This window comes from Cherax quadricarinatus, chromosome 68 (assembly GCF_038502225.1).
Source record: "Cherax quadricarinatus isolate ZL_2023a chromosome 68, ASM3850222v1, whole genome shotgun sequence".
Taxonomy (NCBI): domain Eukaryota; kingdom Metazoa; phylum Arthropoda; class Malacostraca; order Decapoda; family Parastacidae; genus Cherax; species Cherax quadricarinatus.
In genome coordinates this window covers 14,008,785-14,029,029 of record NC_091359.1, presented here as the reverse complement: position 1 = coordinate 14,029,029, position 20,245 = coordinate 14,008,785, and the positions used below count along the sequence as shown (strand labels likewise).

Below are 20,245 nucleotides of genomic sequence, written 5' to 3'. Positions count from 1 at the left end.
GAACCTTTAAAAACCAGGGATGCCAACCCATGATGACACTCTTCAGGTCGCTTGTTCTATCTAGGTTGGAATATTGCTGCACACTAACAGCACCTTTCAAGGCAGGTGAAATTGCTGACCTAAAAAATGTTCAGAGAACCTTTATGGTACATATAACTGTGATAAAACACCTCAATTACATGATTATATACACCTGGAAAATCCTAGAGGGATTGGTACCAAACTTGCACACGAAAATCACTCCTTATGAAAGCAAAAGACTCGGCAGATGATGCAACATTTCCCCAATGAAAAGTAAGGGTACCACTAGCATGATAAGAGACAACACAGTAAGTGTCAGGGGCCCAAGACTGTTCAGCTGCCTCCTAGCATATATAAAGGGGATTACCAATAGACCCCTGACTGTCTTCGAGAAGGCGCTGGACAGGCACGGACATAAAGTCCGTAACTGACCAGCCGGGCTGTGGTTCGAACGTCGGGTTGCAATGAAGCCAATAGTAACAACCTGATTGATCAGGCGCTGATCCACCATGAGGCCTGGTCACAACCCGGGCCGCGGGGGTGATGACCCCCAAAACCCTCTCCAGATATGAAAAAAGACTTGTTAATGAGAGATTTAGACTTTTACACTAGAAAATAACTAAAGATAAATATATGATTTCATAACACACACGTGTATACACAATCACATACACATATAACACTCAAAATCATTAATTTTAATATCGATGAGTCGTTGGTTCCAAAAATCCTCAAATAATAATTAAAAAAATACCCGTTGAAGATATTCTTTAAATGAACATTGTTGTGAAAACTCTGATAATCAAGTTTATATGAATTTTCCCTTATTACAAGAAAGGAAAAACAAGAAAGAACCAAGGAACAAGTTATGAAGGAGCGGATGACAACACCAGCTGGGAGACACCACAGTCATGCCGTCTGCTGACGAGTACGTTATTTTAACATTTATTTGGAGTCTGTAGTGCATGGAATGTTAATTGTAGATTATTTGGAGGGGGGAGTTGATCTGTTTTTTCCACCTGTGAGGCTTAATTATGTACATGAAAACGATGTTTTGCCCGAAGTTCATTTACATGCGAGTGGCTTGAGTGCCTGGCAGTGTTTTATTATATGTAAAAATCCGCCCCTGAAGGGACGTTCCTTGATGCTGGTGAAGGGCTCTTGATCTAGGGAATTTGATTTGCGCTTCGTTTCCCTGTATTGAGCCTGAATGCCTTCCATCCCCCCCCACAAGTGCTGTATATTCCCTACGGGTCCAGCGCTCCCCATACCTGGAGTTTACCTGGAGAGAGTTCCGGGGGTCAACGCCCCCGCGGCCCGGTCTGTGACCAGGCCTCCTGGTGGATCAGAGCCTGATCAACCAGGCTGTTGCTGCTGGCTGCACGCAAACCAACGTACGAGCCACAGCCCGGCTGATCAGGAACTGACTTTAGGTGCTTGTCCAGTGCCAGCTTGAAGACTGCCAGGGGTCTGTTGGTAATCCCCCTTATGTATGCTGGGAGGCAGTTGAACAGTCTCGGGCCCCTGACACTTACTGTATGGTCTCTTAACGTGCTAGTGACACCCCTGCTTTTCATTGGGGGGATGTTGCATCGTCTGCCAAGTCTTTTGCTTTCGTAGTGAGTGATTTTCGTGTGCAAGTTCGGTAAGATAAGATAAGATAAGATTTCGTTTGGATTTTTAACCCCGGAGGGTTAGCCACCCAGGATAACCCAAGAAAGTCAGTGCGTCATCGAGGACTGTCAAACTTATTTCCATTGGGGTCCTTAATCTTGTCCCCCAGGATGCGACCCACACCAGTCGACTAACACCCAGGTACCTATTTGCTGCTAGGTGAACAGGACAACAGGTGTAAGGAAACGTGTCGATGTTTCCACCCGCCGGGAATCGAACCCGGGCCCTCCGTGTGTGAAGCGGGAGCTTTAGCCACCAGGCCACCGGGCCACCCTCTAGGATTTTCCAGGTGTATATAATCATGTATCTCTCCCTCCTGCATTCCAGGGAGTACAGGTTCAGGAACCTCAAGCGCTCCCAGTAATTGAGGTGTTTTATCTCCGTTATGCGCGCCGTGAAGGTTCTCTGTACATTTTTTAGGTCAGCAATTTCACCTGCCTTGAAAGGTGCTGTTAGTGTGCAGCAATATTCCAGCCTAGATAGAACAAGTACACGTAAATAACATTATCCTTGTACAGCCTAACAGCGCTGTATGACCCTTGTGGGTTTAACACTCATTCAATGTAATAATTGTACAGCCTAAAAATAAAATCTGAATTTTTTTCCCTCCTGGGGATGCTACTGAGGGGCTTTTGATCCAAGGTGCTGGCAGGATATACACACAGAAATATACAGTGTGTGTATTTATCTCAGCATTTGTACACTGGTAGTATAATTTAATTATTGTTGTAGAATTAAAATAATAATCTCGGGTGGTGAAAGTTACTTGCTGCCCTAAACCATGGTGTAGTAGATAGGCTTTAAACCCCATAAACCAGGTGCTGGTTAATGGGTCCAATTACCATTATCAATATTTTCATTATCCTTGTATTAATATGGGAAACACAAACCCATATGGATTATACAGTACCTGGTTAATGGGGTTTAAAAATGTACTGTAGTACAATTTATTATTATTAGTGATGAATTTAGTGATAAATTTAGTGATAAATAATCATTTAGTGATGATAAATAATAAATTGTACTACAGTATTTTTTTTTTTTTTTTTTGCATTTAGGGTGCCTTTGGGCATTGACATTGTTCTTATGGAGTTACAGTGTTGCTCTCGTAAGTAATGTCTTTAGTACATCTATCTTTCGACATTTTTTTCTAAATGTAATAATTTTTCTTCCACAGAGTTGTGAAGTCCAGCTGGGCTGATGAAGTCGAAGAGGTAGAAGGTTAGTTATTTTTCTTTGCCAGCCCTGAAAGTACAATTTAATTTGTATTATTAGCCTTGAGAGTCGGAACCCAATAAAGTCAGTGTGGCTTTATTGGAGTGTTTTCGTGGTCCCCCCCAGGGTGCGACCCACAACAGTCGGCTACTAGGTGAACAAGGGCAGCAGGTGTAAGGAAATATCCCCAACATCATCTGCCCCAAGATTGGAGCCGGGTCCCTCACTTGTGAGCTGGGTTCCTCCTTAAAAAGTGTCAGTTGCTGCTAGTTATTTTTTTTTTTTAGTAGCCATGGCTGGTTCAGGGTATCAGCCATGGCTGGTTCAAGGTGTTTATTTTGTTATTAGTACAGTACTTGAATATTCAAAAAAATTAATTCTCCCAACTCATATTAGCCTCAAGCCTAAAATAGTTCATCTGCCATGTTCTAGGTCCTATTAGATCCTATGATTTCAGTTTATTGAGTTATTGATGAAAATAAAATGCAACTGTAGTTCCATATTATACATCTGTAGTTCTGTATTATACCGAATTACAGAAAATATCTTCCTGGATGATGACTAACAAACTCACTCTCAACATTGACAAAACCTACTTCATTCAGTTTGGTAACAGAGCTACAGATGTCCCTCTTAACTTAATGATAAATGGATCACCTATCACAAAGCTCACAGAGGGAAAATTCTTAGGAATCCACCTTGATAATAGACTCAGATTTCAAACACATGTACAACAAATTTCCAAGAAAATTTCCAAGACCGTAGGCATACTATCGAAGATACGGTACTATGTTCCACAGTCAGCCCTCCTGGCCCTATATCACTCACTTATTTACCCCTATCTCACCTATGGAATTTGTGCATGGGGCTCAATAACAATAAACCATCTCAGACCATTAATTACCCAACAAAAGGCTGCAGTCAGAATAATGATAAATTCCCACTACAGGCAGCACACTCCACCAATATTCAAAACTCTAAACCTACTCACCGTACAAAACATCCATACTTATTATTGTACCTTCTACATACATAGAACACTTAACTCGGATATAAACCCTCCCCTCAAACATCTCCTTACCAACCTCGACAGAACACATGATCATAACACAAGGCACAGATCACTCTTTGATGTTCCTCGTGTCCATCTCACACTATGTAAAAACTCTATGCACATAAAAGGCCCAAAAATCTGGAATTCATTACCTGTGAATATAAAAGAAACACTGTTTACAAATTCAAGTCTCTTCTTAAAAATCACTTACTCACCCACAACTAAATAAATACTGAATAACTGTGACCCTATCAAACTTTGTACATTCAACAGAATACACCATTCTATTGAATGCACAGCAACTCAGCAAATGACCATATGACCTGACTTTGAAATACTCATTTGTGCTTAGTTGTTATTTGTTTACTATAATTTTTACCACTGAATATATCATTGCTTAGTTAATCTTAAGTTAATTTTAAGCCTGCCCATAATGCTCTGCATACAAGGGTTTTTTGGCATGTTACACTTAACTAGAGAACCTTCACGGCGCACATAATGGAGATAAAACACCTCAATTACTGGGAGCGCTTGAAGTTCCTGAACCTGTATTCCCTGGAACGCAGGCGGGAGAGATGCATGATTATATACACCTGGAAAATCCTAGAGGGACTAGTACCGAACTTGCACACGAAAATCACTCACAATGAAAGCAAAAGACTTGGCAGACAATGCAACATCCCCCCAATGAAAAGCAGGGGTGTCACTAGCATGTTAAAAGAATACAGTAAGTGTCAGGGGCCCGAGACTGTTCAACTGCCTCCCAGCATACATAAGGGGGGATTACCAATAGACCCCTGGCAGTCTTCAAGCTGGCACTGGACAAGCACCTTAAGTCGGTACCTGACCAGCCGGGCTGTGGCTCGTACGTTGGATTGCGTGCAGCCAGCAGTAACAGCCTGGTTGATCAGCATCTGATCCACCAGGAGGCCTGGTCACAGACCGGGCCGCGGGGGTGTTGACCCCCGGAACTCTCTCCAGGTAAACTCCAGATCTATGTATCATGTCCAAATTAATAATAAATAAAGTTGCAGTTCCAAATTATACAACTGTAGTTTCATACAACTATAGTTCTAAATTATACAACTGATTTTTTCTGTGAATCCTGGAATTCCTAGAATTTACTATTCTGTATAAGTTTTGAAGATTTTGATATTTCATTATTTTGAGTATAGTACAGTGGACCCCCGACTAACGATATTATTTCAATCCAGAAGTCTGTTCAGGTGTTGTTATAGACCGAATTTGTTCCCATAAGGAATATTGTGAATTAGATAAGTCTGTTTCACACCTCCAAAAATACACCTACAAAAGCACTTAAAAAAATACAGTGGACCCCCGCATAACGATCACCTCCGAATGCGACCAATTATGTAAGTGTATTTATGTAAGTGCATTTGTACGTGTATGTTTGGGGGTCTGAAATGGACTAATCTACTTCACAATATTCCTTATGGGAACAAATTCGGTCAGTACTGGCACCTGAACATACTTCTGGATTGAAAAAATATCGTTAACCGGGGGTCCACTGTACACTTACATAATTGGTCGAGTTGGGAGCTGATCGTTAGTTGGGGGTCCACTGTATTTGGATATGTATATTGTGCAACTAAAATATCACGTAATACTGTATTCCTTTTTAATAAATGTGAAAAACAGCCTTTATTATACATGTACAAATCTACAATAAGCTTCAGAGAAGAAAAAAATTGCTCTTATGATTTTACACTAGGCCCAAAATTTCCATCTCATAGTTTGAATGTGTTATTTTTCCAGGAGGGAACCTTCCACCTCCAGTTGAGAAAAATGATGGAAACACAAAGACTATCACAGAGTATTCTTTAAACGAGGATGGAAAGAAAGTAAAGGTAAGGTGTGAGCTTTAGAAAGCAATACTGAAGTTACCTAACAGGTGAGCCAACATCCGTGATTTCACAGAAGTTCTCAGATAACCCCTCAGACAGGAGACATCTCATAACAGTATTTTCTTATGGCCAAAACATTCTCCAGTTTAAATTCAATAAAATTATCAGCAAGTGCTAATCCAGGTAGGATAACATAATATAATCTAAACTAAAAATACTAAAGTAGGCTTTTGGATAGCTCATGGTTATATTACACAGTAGTGACTGCCACCCAGATAACTTACTGATGACCGTGGCTTGGAAGTACAGAACCTGTATGAATGTGTATGGTCTACACGTTTAATATTGTTGTTTCCCTTTGGGAAATAGCATGATGTATGATTTAACTTCATTTTCATGAGGTTTATGTAAAACTTTCTAACTTCAGGAGTGCCTTTTGTGGATTTGTTTTTCTCCCTGTGTTGTAACTTTTTTTTTATGGCTTTGTATATGGTTATCAGGTCTCTTCATCCTATCAAAGTGAGGGTATCTTCAGTGTTTTCATACTTTTTTTGTAACCTATTTTGATGTCTACCGGTATTTTTTATATGGACATCACAGCAATGTATATTACAATTTTGGCCTAACATAAATTATAAACAGCATTTTTTAGGATTTCACCATTCATGTATCTGAAGGCTAAAACCTGGGTGATTATTGGTATTCTTTATATCCCAGTTTTGACATTTTTTTTCTTTAGTGTGTCAAAAGCTTTAAGTGCTAATTCTCCTACAAAATACCCTATGCTATATATTATCTTCTATAAAAATACCACTTTGAAAATAGGAAAAACACATGAGCACTTTCATGTGCTTACACATCTGAAGATGTGTACATAACCATGTGAAAGCACTTACGTGTTTCTCCTATTTTTACTGTGATATTTTTATGTATTTGCAATCAGGCATTTACTGTGATTTCCATATTATCTTTTGTATAAAATTTTATACCAAGTTTTTCTCTTACAAATTGTGGATTCCACATTAAAAATATTAGAAAAACATCTTAAGTATGCACAACACTTGTTGCTAATACTATGTGCTGAAATTAAAAATAAATAGATTCAAATAATGTGCCTTATTATCACTGTTAATACTATTGTTGCGTAATCATTGATTTTTTTGCAGATTACAAGTCACTACCGGATTGAGAAGCATCGGGTGGCCAGGACTATTGCTAAAAGGAAGACTTGGGCCAAGTATGGCCTTAGTAAAAATGACAAACCTGGCCCAAATCCAGCCACAACCATCACTGCTGAGGATGTCTTTATGCACGTATGTTTTAGATTTATTATTTTGTGTAAATTAAATTTTTATTTTTAACTACAGTGACCATCCCCCACTAAGATATTTCCAAAAGTGACCTGAATTTTTACATCCTCACCCTGCCTTCAGAATGCATGCAATGTACTTCATATCTCCGGGATTCGGATCCAGCTAACTGGTTTACCTGGAGAGGGTTTCGGGGGTCAACACCCCCGTGGCTTGGTCTGAGACCAGGCCTCATGGTGGATCAGAGTCTGATCAACCAGGTTGTTACTGTTGGCCGCACTCAAGCTGATGTATGAACCACAGCCCGGGTGGTCAGGTACTGACTTTAGGTGCCTATCCAGTGTAATCCCCCCTTATGTATGCTGGGAGGCAGTTGAAAAGTCTTGGGCCCCGGACACTTATTGTGTTGTCTCTCAGTGTACTTGTGGTACCCCTGCTTTTCATCGGGGGAATGTTGGATCCCCTGCCGAGTCTTTTGCTTTCATAGGAAGTGATTTTCGTGTGCAGGTTTGGTGTCAATCCCTCCAGGACCTTCCAAGTGTATTATTATGTATCTCTCTTGCCTGCATTCCAGGGAATACTGATCAAGGACCTTCAACCATTCCTAGTAATTTAGGTGCCTTATCATACTTATGTGTGCCGTGAAAGTTCTTTGTACATTCTCCAGGTCTGCAGTGTCGCCAGCCTTGAAGAGGGCCATTAGGGTACAGCAGTATTTCCCTGAAACAGTTCATAAATGTTAACCTTGCTCACACTCCAAGAACATAGTAATTTCATGACTCGCTCTTCTTCACTCGCCTCACTCTAATACGCTCACACAAGCCTGCTGGATGCTCACGCCCCTACCACTTGACATCTCATTACCTCCTTTAGCCTTTCCTGGAATGACCCCTTCACCTCCCTCCCTTCCACTCCAAATTTACACACCCTCTTGGTCATTCTATTCTGCTCAGTCATCTCAAAATGTCCAAACCACCTTAACACCTAGCTTTGTCTTTTGAATAATATCTTTTGTAACCCTTCTTACTGTCTTCTAAATTCTGCACTTAAAATTCTTTATATAATATTCACACCACACATTGCTCTCACACAGCATATCCACTGCCTTCAATCTCCTGCTTACTGCAACATTTAAATACCATGCCTCATACCTCTATAAAAGAATTTGTATCACTATACTCAGGTACATTCTGGAACATTCATATTTTTTTTTATCTATAAAGATACTCTCTCCACTGATGCCTTAGTACTCCACTTACCTTTTTTCACTTTATCTGTTCTCTGATTCAACTCTCCTTTCATAGACCTACCTGCCAACATATTGACTCCTAAAAATTAAAGTACATTTCCTTCCTCCATATTTCCTTCTTTCATTCTAATATCCATTTTTCATTGTCAAAACTTCTTGTTACTCACCTTGCTGTAATCTTTTAACCCTTAAACGGTCCAAACGTATATATACGTTCACCTGCGCAGCACCCCGAATATTTTGAGAAAAAAAGCAATCGTTTTCTTTTTTTTTTTATAGGAAAAAAGAGCATGTGGTACCCAGGCATCCCCAATTTTTTTCATATGGCACACACTGAATGCGCACACTCATTCTCTCATGTCTAGGAGACTCAGGCCTATTGTGCCAATGTTGAATAAATGACAAATGAAACGTGTATATATACGTTTGGGGCGCTTCGCAAGAGAATGTATATATATGTTTGGACCGTTTAAGGGTTAAGTACAGTGGAACCTCTACTTACAAGTTTAATCCGTTCCATGACCTTGCTTGCATCTGGATTTGCTCGTTTACAGAGTCAGTTTTTCTCATTTAAATTAAGTGAATTGCAATTAATCCATTCCTAGCTCTCAGGAGGTATGACAAGTTACTTCAGTGTTTCGCTGATATCTATATGGCTTATTTATCTATCACAATTCATCTAATATGACATAATAAACAATATAAATAACATAGAAACCTGATATATTCTCTAGAATAAACAAAATATGTCATGTGACAGGTGGAGGCGGCCACAACCGCTCCCACATTGTTGTGGTAATCACTGCCATCTAGTGACGGCCTTTTGAAGACGTCTATTATTATAATTATTATTATATAGTACGTTTTTATTATGTATTGTTATTCTTTCTTTCAACAAACCAGCCATATCCCACATAGGCGGGGTGGCCCAAAAAGAAAAACGAAAGTTTCTCCTTTTACATTTAGTAATATATACAAGAGAAGGGGTTACTAGCCCCTTGCTCCCGGCATTTTAGTTGCCTCTTACAACACGCATGGCTTACGGAGGAAGAATTCTGTTCCACTTCCCCATGGAGGTAAGAGAAAATGAACAAGAACAAGAACTAGAAAGAAAATAGAAGAAAACCCAGAGGGGTGTGTGTGTATATATATGCTTGTACATGTATGTGTAGTGTGACCTAAGTGTAAGTAGGAGTAGCAAGACGTACCTGAAATCTTGCACGTGTATGAGACAGAAAAAAAAGACACCAGCAATCCTACCATTGTGTAAAACAATTACAGGCTTCCGTTTTACACTCACTTGGCAGGACAGTAGTACCACCCTGGGCGGTTGCTGTCTACCAACCTACTACCTAGGATATATTATTATTTTTTTTTTTTTTTTTTTTTTTTTTTCAACAAGTCGGTCGTCTCCCACCGAGGCAGGGTGACCCAAAAAAAAGAAAGAAAATCCCCAAAAAGAAAATACTTTCATCATCATTCAACACTTTCACCACACTCACACATTATCACTGCTTTTGCAGAGGTGCTCAGAATATAACAGTTTAGAAGCATATACGTGTAGAGATACACAACATATCCCTCCTAACTGCCAATATCCCAAACCCCTCCTTTAAAGTGCAGGCATTGTACTTCCCATTTCCAGGACTCAAGTCCGACTATATGAAAATAACCGGTTTCCCTGAATCCCTTCACTAAATATTACCCTGCTCACACTCCAACAGATCGTCAGGTCCCAAGTATCATTCGTCTCCATTCACTCCTATCTAACACGCTCATGCACACTTGCTGGAAGTCCAAGCCCCTCACCCACAAAACCTCCTTTACCCCCTCTTTCCAACCCTTTCGAGGACGACCCCTACCCCTCTTTCCTTCCCCTAGAGATTTATATGCTTTCCATGTCATTCTACTTTGATCCATTCTCTCTAAATGACCAAACCACCTCAACAACCCCTCTTCTGCCCTCTGACTAATGCTTTTATTAACTCCACACCTTCTCCTAATTTCCACACTCCGAATTTTCTGCATAATATTTACACCACACATTGCCCTTAGACAGGACATCTCCACTGCCTCCAACCGTCTCCTCGCTGCTGCATTTACCACCCAAGCTTCACATCCATATAAGAGTGTTGGTACTACTATACTTTCATACATTCCCTTCTTTGCCTCCATAGATAACGTTTTTTGACTCCACATATACCTCAACGCACCACTCACCTTTTTTCCCTCATCAATTCTATGATTAACCTCATCCTTCATAAATCCATCCGCCGACACGTCAACTCCCAAGTATCTGAAAACATTCACTTCTTCCATGCTCCTCCTCCCCAATTTTATATCCAATTTTTCTTTATCTAAATCATTTGATACCCTCATCACCTTACTCTTTTCTATGTTCACTTTCAACTTTCTACCTTTACACACATTCTCAAACTCATCCACTAACCTTTGCAATTTTTCTTTAGAATCTCCCATAAGCACAGTATCATCAGCAAAAAGTAACTGTGTCAATTCCCATTTTGAATTTGATTCCCCATAATTTAATCCCACCCCTCTCCCGAACACCCTAGCATTTACTTCTTTTACAACCCCATCTATAAATATATTAAACAACCATGGTGACATTACACATCCCTGTCTAAGACCTACTTTTACCGGGAAGTATTCTCCCTCTCTTCTACACACCCTAACCTGAGCCTCACTATCCTCATAAAAGCTCTTTACAGCATTTAGTAACTTACCACCTATTCCATATACTTGCAACATCTGCCACATTGCTCCTCTATCCACTCTATCATATGCCTTTTCTAAATCCATAAATGCAATAAAAACTTCCCTACCTTTATCTAAATACTGTTCACATATATGCTTCAATGTAAACACTTGATCTACACATCCCCTACCCACTCTGAAACCTCCTTGTTCGTCCGCAATTCTACATTCTGTCTTACTTCTAATTCTTTCAATTATAACCCTACCGTATACTTTTCCTGGTATACTCAGTAAACTTATTATTATTATTATTATTATTATTATTAATTATACTATTATTATTATATGTATTATTATTATTACAGTATAAATAATTTATAATTTTTATTCACACAAAAAATAGAAGATTAACTGTTATGCAGACTACTGCATTATTGTGATAATTGTATAAATAATGTCAACCCATTCATGACTTCATATTGGAATGGACAGTGACTTTTTTTTTTTTTTTTTACACACAGGGTTTGGCAAGGTTAAGGATCCCTAGCTTTATTGACAGGCTATTTACAGGTTAAGGATTCCTAACTTTATTGGCAAGCTAAGAGCTGTTGCCTACATCAGCTCATTTGAAAGCATTTTTATTGTTATGAGACATGCAATTAGGGAACAGGATGAAGTTGAAGCCATCTGTGGGCCAGCATTTTCATTTGATCAGCTGACTTTATCTCGTTGACATCATTATGCTGTACGAATGTGTTCCATACTTGAGTCATCCTGGGTATATATGATCTCAGATGGAGTGATGTTCTGGAGAAGAGTGAAGTTGCTGCTCTCTGCCCGTTTTGTGGCATAAAAGCTTGTTTCACTCTGTCCTCGAAGTGGATCCAAGTGTGGTACTTAGACAATATTGGCCTTGTACATAACAGTAAGGCCACCCACATCCCTCCTGTGTTGAAGGCTATGCTGAAATGACAGATCTATCCAGGATGGGTCCAGGCGAGAGATGAGACGTCTTGCTCTGTTCTCTACTATGTCAAGCAGTCGCAGATGAGAGGGGGAGCAGGCAAACCAAGAAAGTGGAGCATACTCAAGGTGTGAGCGTACTTGTGCCTCGTACAGAATCTTGCAACCCCTACCGTCAAGCAGATGCGAGATACGGCGAAGTGCTCTAAGCTTCCTGGCTGCCTTGTTTGCAAGATTTACAACATGGTTCTTCATGGTTAGTTTGGAGTAAAATTTCACCCCAAGGATATCAACTTCTTCTCCAGGTGCCAACACCCTCCCATTCATCCTTACTACTGCACCAGCATTACCATCATGGTGCCTAGAGACGATCATCATTTGCATTTTCTCAGGTGCAAATGTTACTTGCCATCTATTTCCCCAAGCTGATATAGCTCTTAGCTGGTGATTGATGTAGCTTAGAGCAGCTGGCATTTCTTCTCTTGGATAAGTGAATGTCAGTGTACAGTCATCTGCATATGAATGTGATTCTGGGATGAGATGAAGAAGGTCGTTGAGGTAGACATTCCATAACAATGGTCCCAGCACGCTTCCTTGTGGAACGCTTGCCCCAATAGGATGTCTTGCTGATTCCGTTCCATTGAAAACTGCACTTAGAGATCTACCATGAAGGTAATCACTGAGGAGACGTAGCGTAGAGCCTGCAATTCCCAGTGCTTTAAGTTTTGCTAAGAGGCCCTGGTGCCACACCCGGTTGAAAGCGCCAGCAATGTCCAGCGCTACCATTGCCAAAGAATCTTACATTTCTGCTACCTTGAACTCAATTTCAAGGTACTTTTCATCGTGAAACCATTCAAAATCATATCTATTCCTGTAATATATCTTGCATTCTATCAAATGAGACCAAATAAACGAGATTACAACCAAAAAACCATATGAAGTGAACTCCATTATTTATGGTCTGATTTCTTTCAGTTTTGGTGTATGTCAAGAAGCATCTTCCTATCATACATTGCCTAAGTTTCAATAAGCTAGTCCAACAAACAAATGAGATCCAGTTCTCTAGATCAAGAGCAAGAACCCCTCACCAGCATCAAGGAACCTCCCTTGAGGCCCGCCCACCTATGGAAATTTCACTCGCACATGGAAGCAAAAATTCGACCGAGCGACTGCTTGTTTTTGAAAAAACTCGCACGTGCATGCACTCGCAAGTGGAGATTCTGCTGTGTTCACTTTTAATTCCTTACTTTTACACAAATAATAAGTCAGTCAATTCATATTAATTGCTAAAACCATGTAGGTCATTTAGCATAAGACATTGTGTAGGCTTGTTCCTCCATCTGTTGAGTGCTAGACAGATGTGCTTCCTATTTCAAATCTAGGTGTGTGTTTAAAGTTTTTTTCTTTTTTTCAACAAGTCGGCTGTCTCCCTCCGAGGCAGGGTGACCCAAAAAGAAAGAAAATCCCCAAAAAGAAAATACCTTCATCATCATTCAACACTTTCACCTCACTCACACATAATCACTGTTTTTGCAGAGGTGCTCAGAACACAACAGTTTAGAAGCATATATGTATAAAGATACACAACATATCCCTCCAAACTGCTAATATCCCAAAACCCCTCCTTTAGAGTGCAGGCATTGTACTTCCCATTTCCAGCTTGTGCTCTCTTTCGTATATAGTGTATTGTTAATGCTTTATTATTGTATCTTGCCAGATATCACATTCTTTCTTTGAATTGGTAACTTATGACCCTTGATGACCATGTTCAAATTCTACTGGCTGTTGGAAATTAAGTACTACTGGTAGTAAATCTAATTTTTTGAACGAGATAACAGCAGACTGATGAGAGGAGCCATGTTTATTTTTTGCCAGTATTCATCACTTTAATGTACTCTAGTGGCCATTCAAAAACTGGTAAATACACTATGCTCGATTATGATTAGCTGTGGGCATCCTTGTCGAAAACAATTTTCAATCACATTGGTTGAGTCGAGTATATTTTTACCATTGATGTGTAGCTTTTGATATTGAATCATTTAATCCGTGCACACATTTGATGCAACTAGTATAAATTACCCTTTTTAGTACATCATTTCCTTGCTATAAAATATAAACTTGCATATACTATCCAAAAAATGTATGGTTTTTTTTTCAGTTCTTAAGCAATAAAGAAGAAGAACAGAATGAACAAGAAGAGTTGAAGAAGAAGCTGATGGATGCTCAGAAGGGACAAGTAAAATGTCGTTTGTGTAAGGAAGACCATTGGACCAAGCAGTGTCCCTACAAGGATAAATTGGAGCCTCTCCGTTCATCACTCCTGGTTAGTTGTATATTTGCAGCTAGCATGTTATCTGTAATAGCTATGATATCTTGGTGTATCATTGTAGGGTTAAGGAAATCATTCAAGGTGGTAGTAGATAGTTCCTTGATGCTCATGACTTTTTATCCAAGGACTTGAAGTTATCCTCTCCTTCATAGGATCAAACATGATTTTCTCCTATTCCCAAGGCACTGTTTGACAGTTATGGATTTAGCACTTCCCCATGAATAATAAAAATAAAGGATTTATTAATAAAGCTTTTAGAATATATTTTACTATAGGTAGTATCTTTTAGAGTATGAAGATTCAAAAAATGCCAATTTAATTTTAGATGAACATGACTCATGAAATAGTAATGACCCGATTGCAAACAAACCATACCATGGGTGGGGATTGAACTCGTGGCAAGTGAGTTGTAACACTCCAGTGGCTTATGCACTGGCCTGGAGTTTTATGATTCACTCACCATGAGTTCAATCCCTACCTGTGGTATGGTTTAGCTAAACATCTTTAAGTATATTACAAAATAAGCTCTAATAAAAAAATAACAGGAGATAAGAAGGGTAATGTATATTTCTACCTACTACTACCTGGAATTGATTTTGTTGGTCACTACCCTAGTGGGCTGGTTCCAGACTAGGCCATCTTCAGTAGACTCGTTAGGCTGAAATATACAGCATTTTCCATTTCTCTTTTCTCCATGTGTGATTGTTGGTGCCAAGGGCCATTGTTTATTGCACTTTAATGATTAATATGTATTTTTGTATTAAACCTTTTAGTGGGAGAATCAGATGGAAATAATTATTTTACTTATTTTACACAGGGAGATGAGAAAGTTGAGGAGGAGCCTCCACAGCCAGGTAGTGGACCTCCAGTAGACAAAGCCAAGATGAGTGGTGCGGGAACGCAGGGAAAGTATGTCCCACCATCCATGAGGGATGGAGGCTCCAAGAAGGGCGAGAGTATGATGTCAGCGAGAGGGAGAGGTATGTCTTTCTCCTGTCTTCATTCTTTGCCTTGATTTTTGGGATTTTCATTGGGTAACTTACTGGAAGTGGTCATTTTAAATTATCTTATGATTCATTCACCTGTGTGTATTTAGAACTCTGAAGGTGCAACTTTAATATTTGCTATAAAAGTTGTACATACTGCTTTAACTTTACAATAGCTGCTAAGTGAGTACATTGAAAAAAGAAATGTGTGGTAAAACTGTTAGCTAATGTATACAGGTAGAAAAGTAAATGAAGTAAGGGAAGAGAAAATGGCACACTTGAAATAATTTAGTGCAGCATTATGTAATAGATTCACAGATTTCACAAGCTGGTAGTGTAAAACAGAAAATGTGTAGTGATGTAAATTTTTTCAGTCATTGTATGCCTTATTAGATCATTTTTGTGTTTAGGTAGGTAGAACGATTAACTGTACCTGATCTATAGCATGTGTTTGAGATGCTTTTAATAAAAAAATGTGCATTGGGCCATAAGAATTTGTTGTCGTTTTCATAGATAAGTGTCCAGTGGCTAGTACAGTAGGTTAATTTAAGGAAAACATTAAAAGAATCTAAATCTTCTCAAAATACAGTTCTGTATTCCAAGTTATCATATAAAGAAGGACAATACTCATATTTTATGTATAACTAGATTTCCCTTGCTTTATGCAAATTTGCTTTTATGCAGTCACCCCATATTTACCAGTAATTCGATATTTGTGATATGATTTTCCTCTTATCCAATCATCCAAGCACAGTGTCACTTGATGTTTTAACCTGATCTCAAAACTAGTTTAGAGATCAGGTTAAAACTAGTTTATACTGATATTTATAAAGAAAAAGAATTAAGAAAAAACATTTGAGGTTAGTAAATCCAATGAACATAGTTTGATTGGATTGCCATTTGTTGACTATTTGGTATGTTCATAATTTTTTGATACAAAAAAAAAGTAATGTGTAATTTTTCAAAATACAGTGGACCCCCGATTAACGATATTTTTTCATTCCAGAAGTATGTTCAGGTGCCAGTACTGACCGAATTTGTTCCCATAAGGAATATTGTGAAGTAGATTAGTCCATTTCAGACCCCCAAACATACACATACAAACGCACTTATATAAATACACTTACATAATTGGTCACATTAGGAGGTGATTGTTAAGCGGGGGTCCACTGTATAAGCATTTTGATTGATTTTTTTATTTTTTCTCGAGTGGTTTTCGACCAGATTAACTTATTTTTGTATATAACTGTGTAATGCATATGTGGTAAGTTCCTATTTTTTTTGGTAAACATGAGTAAATATACATAGAATATTCTCCATGGGGAAGTGGAAAAGAATTATTCTTCCATAAGCCATGCGTTTTGTAAGAGGCGACTAAAATGCCAGGAGCATGGGGCTAGTAACCCCTTCTTGTATAAATTACTAAATTTGAAAAGGAAAATTTTCATTTTCTTTTTAGGTCACTCTTTCTCAGTGGGATACAGCCATTTGTTGAAAAAAAATGTAGAATATGCAGTGTCAGAATGAATGTATGTGCCATGGTCTAGGAATGCATCTTGTCACATAAAGCAAAGGACATTACTTGGAGAGTTTCCTCTAGTTTTTCACTTTATTTTCAGATGAAACTGCAACTGTGCGTGTTACTAATCTGTCTGAGAACACCCGGGAGCAGGATCTGCAGGACCTCTTCCGCCCCTTTGGAGACATCAGTCGTATTTTCCTTGCCAAAGACAAGAATACTGGACAATCAAAGGGCTTTGCATTTATTAACTTCAAGGTATTGATTTATTTGCTTAATGTGTTTATTTCATTTGATATACAGTAACTTTAATTTTTGCTAATTATAAATTCATTGGTAGTGAATCATGCTAGTATTTTTTCCAAAGCATATCCAGACCAACTGCTTGTTCTATATTTTCTCTTTCTAGAAAAGTACATATTTCCTATTTAACTAAACTTATTGTTGCTATTTATTATTGTCACTACTATAATTTGATCACCAACATGGATTCCAGGAAGTTTATTTTTACTTTTGATCTCTTAGTTTCCAAAACTTAACAGGATATGATATAAATATTGACTGTCCTGACTGCCATTCTTCAGCTTCCTTCAAATTTTTGTCTTTTCAAGCCTCTGATAAATCCAAATGAAAATTATTTATTTGATCATTTTTCCTATTTACCCTTCTGTAGGAAAGATAGATATTGTAACATGACAGCTCTAGATTGGAGGAATTAATCTTTGATATTTAGCTTTTAGAGAGGTTTTTCAAGTTATCTCCAGCAGCAGTGGCTGATAATTCCTCCCACTTCTTTTTCAGAGGCATGTTACATTTTGATGTCTTTTTGCCTTTTCCTTATTTTTATTTAAAAATTATCAAATAGGCTTAGTGGTTATTAGTTACTACTAAATGTTTAATGAATGGGTTTTCCTGCTTTTGTTGCCATCAATTAATTTTAGAAAACCTCTCTACTTTGGCTATTAGTGAGAATTTTGTATGTTTTGAGGTTTTTGTTTTTTAAAGCTAGATTCTATTTTAACCTTTTTTTGTAACTAGAATACCTGTATCTCAAAACCTGTCTTAATGAATTTATTTAAAATGTAATAATAGACAGTTTCTGTACGCAGTTGATGTGCACAGTATAAGTTCTTAAACCTGACCAGTCTGTGAAAGCCTATACTGGTATACCTCATTCATTCTCTTATTACTAGTAAATATTGGTATATTGTTCACAGATGGGTAAGAAAAGGTTGAAAATTAAGTGTTATATTGCCAAGCTAGGAACAGAAGCTTCCACGGGAGAGTATATATCTTGCCTGATCACATTGCCAGTGAATTTGTTGTATAGTGTTATATAATTTGTTCAATTGTTTTCTAACTTGTTTAATAATTTATTATATAATTTTCAGAAAAGGGAAGATGCTGCCAAGGCTATCCAAGTTCTCAATGGTTATGGTTATGATCATCTAATTCTCAGTGTAGAATGGGCAAAGTAAGTACAGTACTCAGTATATTTTTACCTACCATGGAACATCCTTCAGTTATTGTCAGGAAGTAAATTTGTCTTACTGAACATTGCTCATTCATTGTTTTGAAACATTCTGGCTAGTACAACTGCTGTTTGGTATGAGAACTCCTCTCATTCTTGTCATTCTTCCAGATTTTTTTATTATTAATGCATCACTTTGCTCTTACTCCCTTTTTCCATTAATGTCTTCAGCATTTGTATACTCTGCAGTCTTGTATTGGTTCCAAAGAGTTTCATGTGCAATAGGAAATGAGAATAGTAAAGGAGGAAAATAGTCAGGGAGGGTAACTATTCATGAAAGTGGTGAGTGAGCATTTGTCAAGATAAATAGAAAAAAAAAATGATAAAAATGGTACTTGTAGATATTTGAGGGTAGATAAGATTGTCCTAGTTTCACAATGTGAGGATAAACTGTTTTAAAATGATAAATAATCTTCATTAAATGGAACTCTGTCAAACATGCTTGGTTATTGGAGAATCATACTACATGTGGGAATACACAAGTGTGTATTTTTGTAAATTACAAATAATTTGCTAATCTCTGTCGGACTTCTTTCTATTGAAAACCTCTTTGGGGGACCAGCTTTAGCTTGATGCAGTCTTCTTTGGGTGTTAATAAACCAAAGCATCTAGAATTTTTTTTTAGATGTAACATACTAATTATATAACATTTGTCAAGTAGATGTTTCATATTTATATATAGAAGCAAAATGTGTGTGAAGATGGTTTTTGCATTAGTAAGTGAGAAAGTTGAAATGAAGATAAGCTGAAAAAAAAAAAATTGAGGCAATGTAGTTAAAATTGAGGATTGAAAATGCATTATGAATTGAAATAAGTGTCATATGGAAGTAATTGTAGATCACAATTGTGAATGTATCCAAGAAAGCCTCCACTTAGAGCCGAACAGTACTCAAAAGAAATTTAGATAAATTCATAATACATTTTTAGGTTTTTACATATAATGTCATTTGACAGCTAGTAAGTATTCATTGCAGTGATGCTGATAGTTAAATTTTACTATCGTTAACTATATTCTTTGTTAATATATTTAAAGATCCTATATGATATATATTACTGAAAAGCCCATTTGCTCATTTTTGTAAAATCAAGCAGTCCTCTCGGATACAGAGTCCATTTTTTTTTTCTTGAAAATGTTAATACAGTGGACTCCCGGTTTACGATATTTTTTCATTCCAGAAGTATGTTCAGGTGTCAGTACTGACCGAATTTGTTCCCTTAAGGAATATTGTGAATTAGATTAGTCCATTTCAGACCCCCAAACGTACACGTACAAACGCACTTGCATAAATACACTTACATAATTGGTCGCATTGGGAGGTGATCATAAAGCGGGGGTCCACTGTATAAAAGGAGTTAGTTTTATTCTTAGGACTTAATTCTAATATTAATGCTTTTTTTTTCAGACCTTCTGGTACTCAGTAAATTATGCGGCTTAGGGGAAATAAGTTCTCTGCTATGATTTGAAATCTTGGATAAAATAAAGCACATGTTGAAATAAAAGTGTTTTGCTAAACTCTGTTTATTCGGACCTACTTTGTGTATACTATATCAATATTCCCACACTTTTTTTTATTCTTAGGAATAAATAAAGGTTATGTTGAACCGAGCTGACAGTTATTAAATACATTAAATTAATTTACGTAGTGTAATTCAAAAAGTGCAACCAAAAAATTAAATAATGTATTTGTATATGTGTTGTTGCTAGGATCGAGTCCTAGCTCCTGGTATTGCCACTTGCTAGATTCTCTGTAATGGTCTCGTGGGCCCTATTGTACCTGTTCTTAAAACTATTTGAGTCTGCCTCCACCACTTAA

General features: G+C 37.9%; 1 protein-coding gene across 1 annotated transcript; it reads left to right on the top strand.

Annotated features, from left to right (window-relative positions):
• The first annotated feature begins 839 nt into the window (after nucleotides 1–839).
• eIF3g1 (eukaryotic translation initiation factor 3 subunit g1) lies at nucleotides 840–19,944 on the top strand. Its single transcript, XM_053789645.1, has 9 exons — nucleotides 840–949; nucleotides 2,873–2,916; nucleotides 5,741–5,832; nucleotides 6,996–7,142; nucleotides 14,225–14,389; nucleotides 15,213–15,375; nucleotides 17,001–17,158; nucleotides 18,292–18,374; nucleotides 19,835–19,944. The coding sequence occupies exons 1-9, from the start codon at nucleotides 933–935 to the stop codon at nucleotides 19,851–19,853; spliced, it is 888 nt and encodes a 295-aa protein (XP_053645620.1). The 5' UTR covers nucleotides 840–932; the 3' UTR covers nucleotides 19,854–19,944.
• Nucleotides 19,945–20,245: the final 301 nt, after the last annotated feature.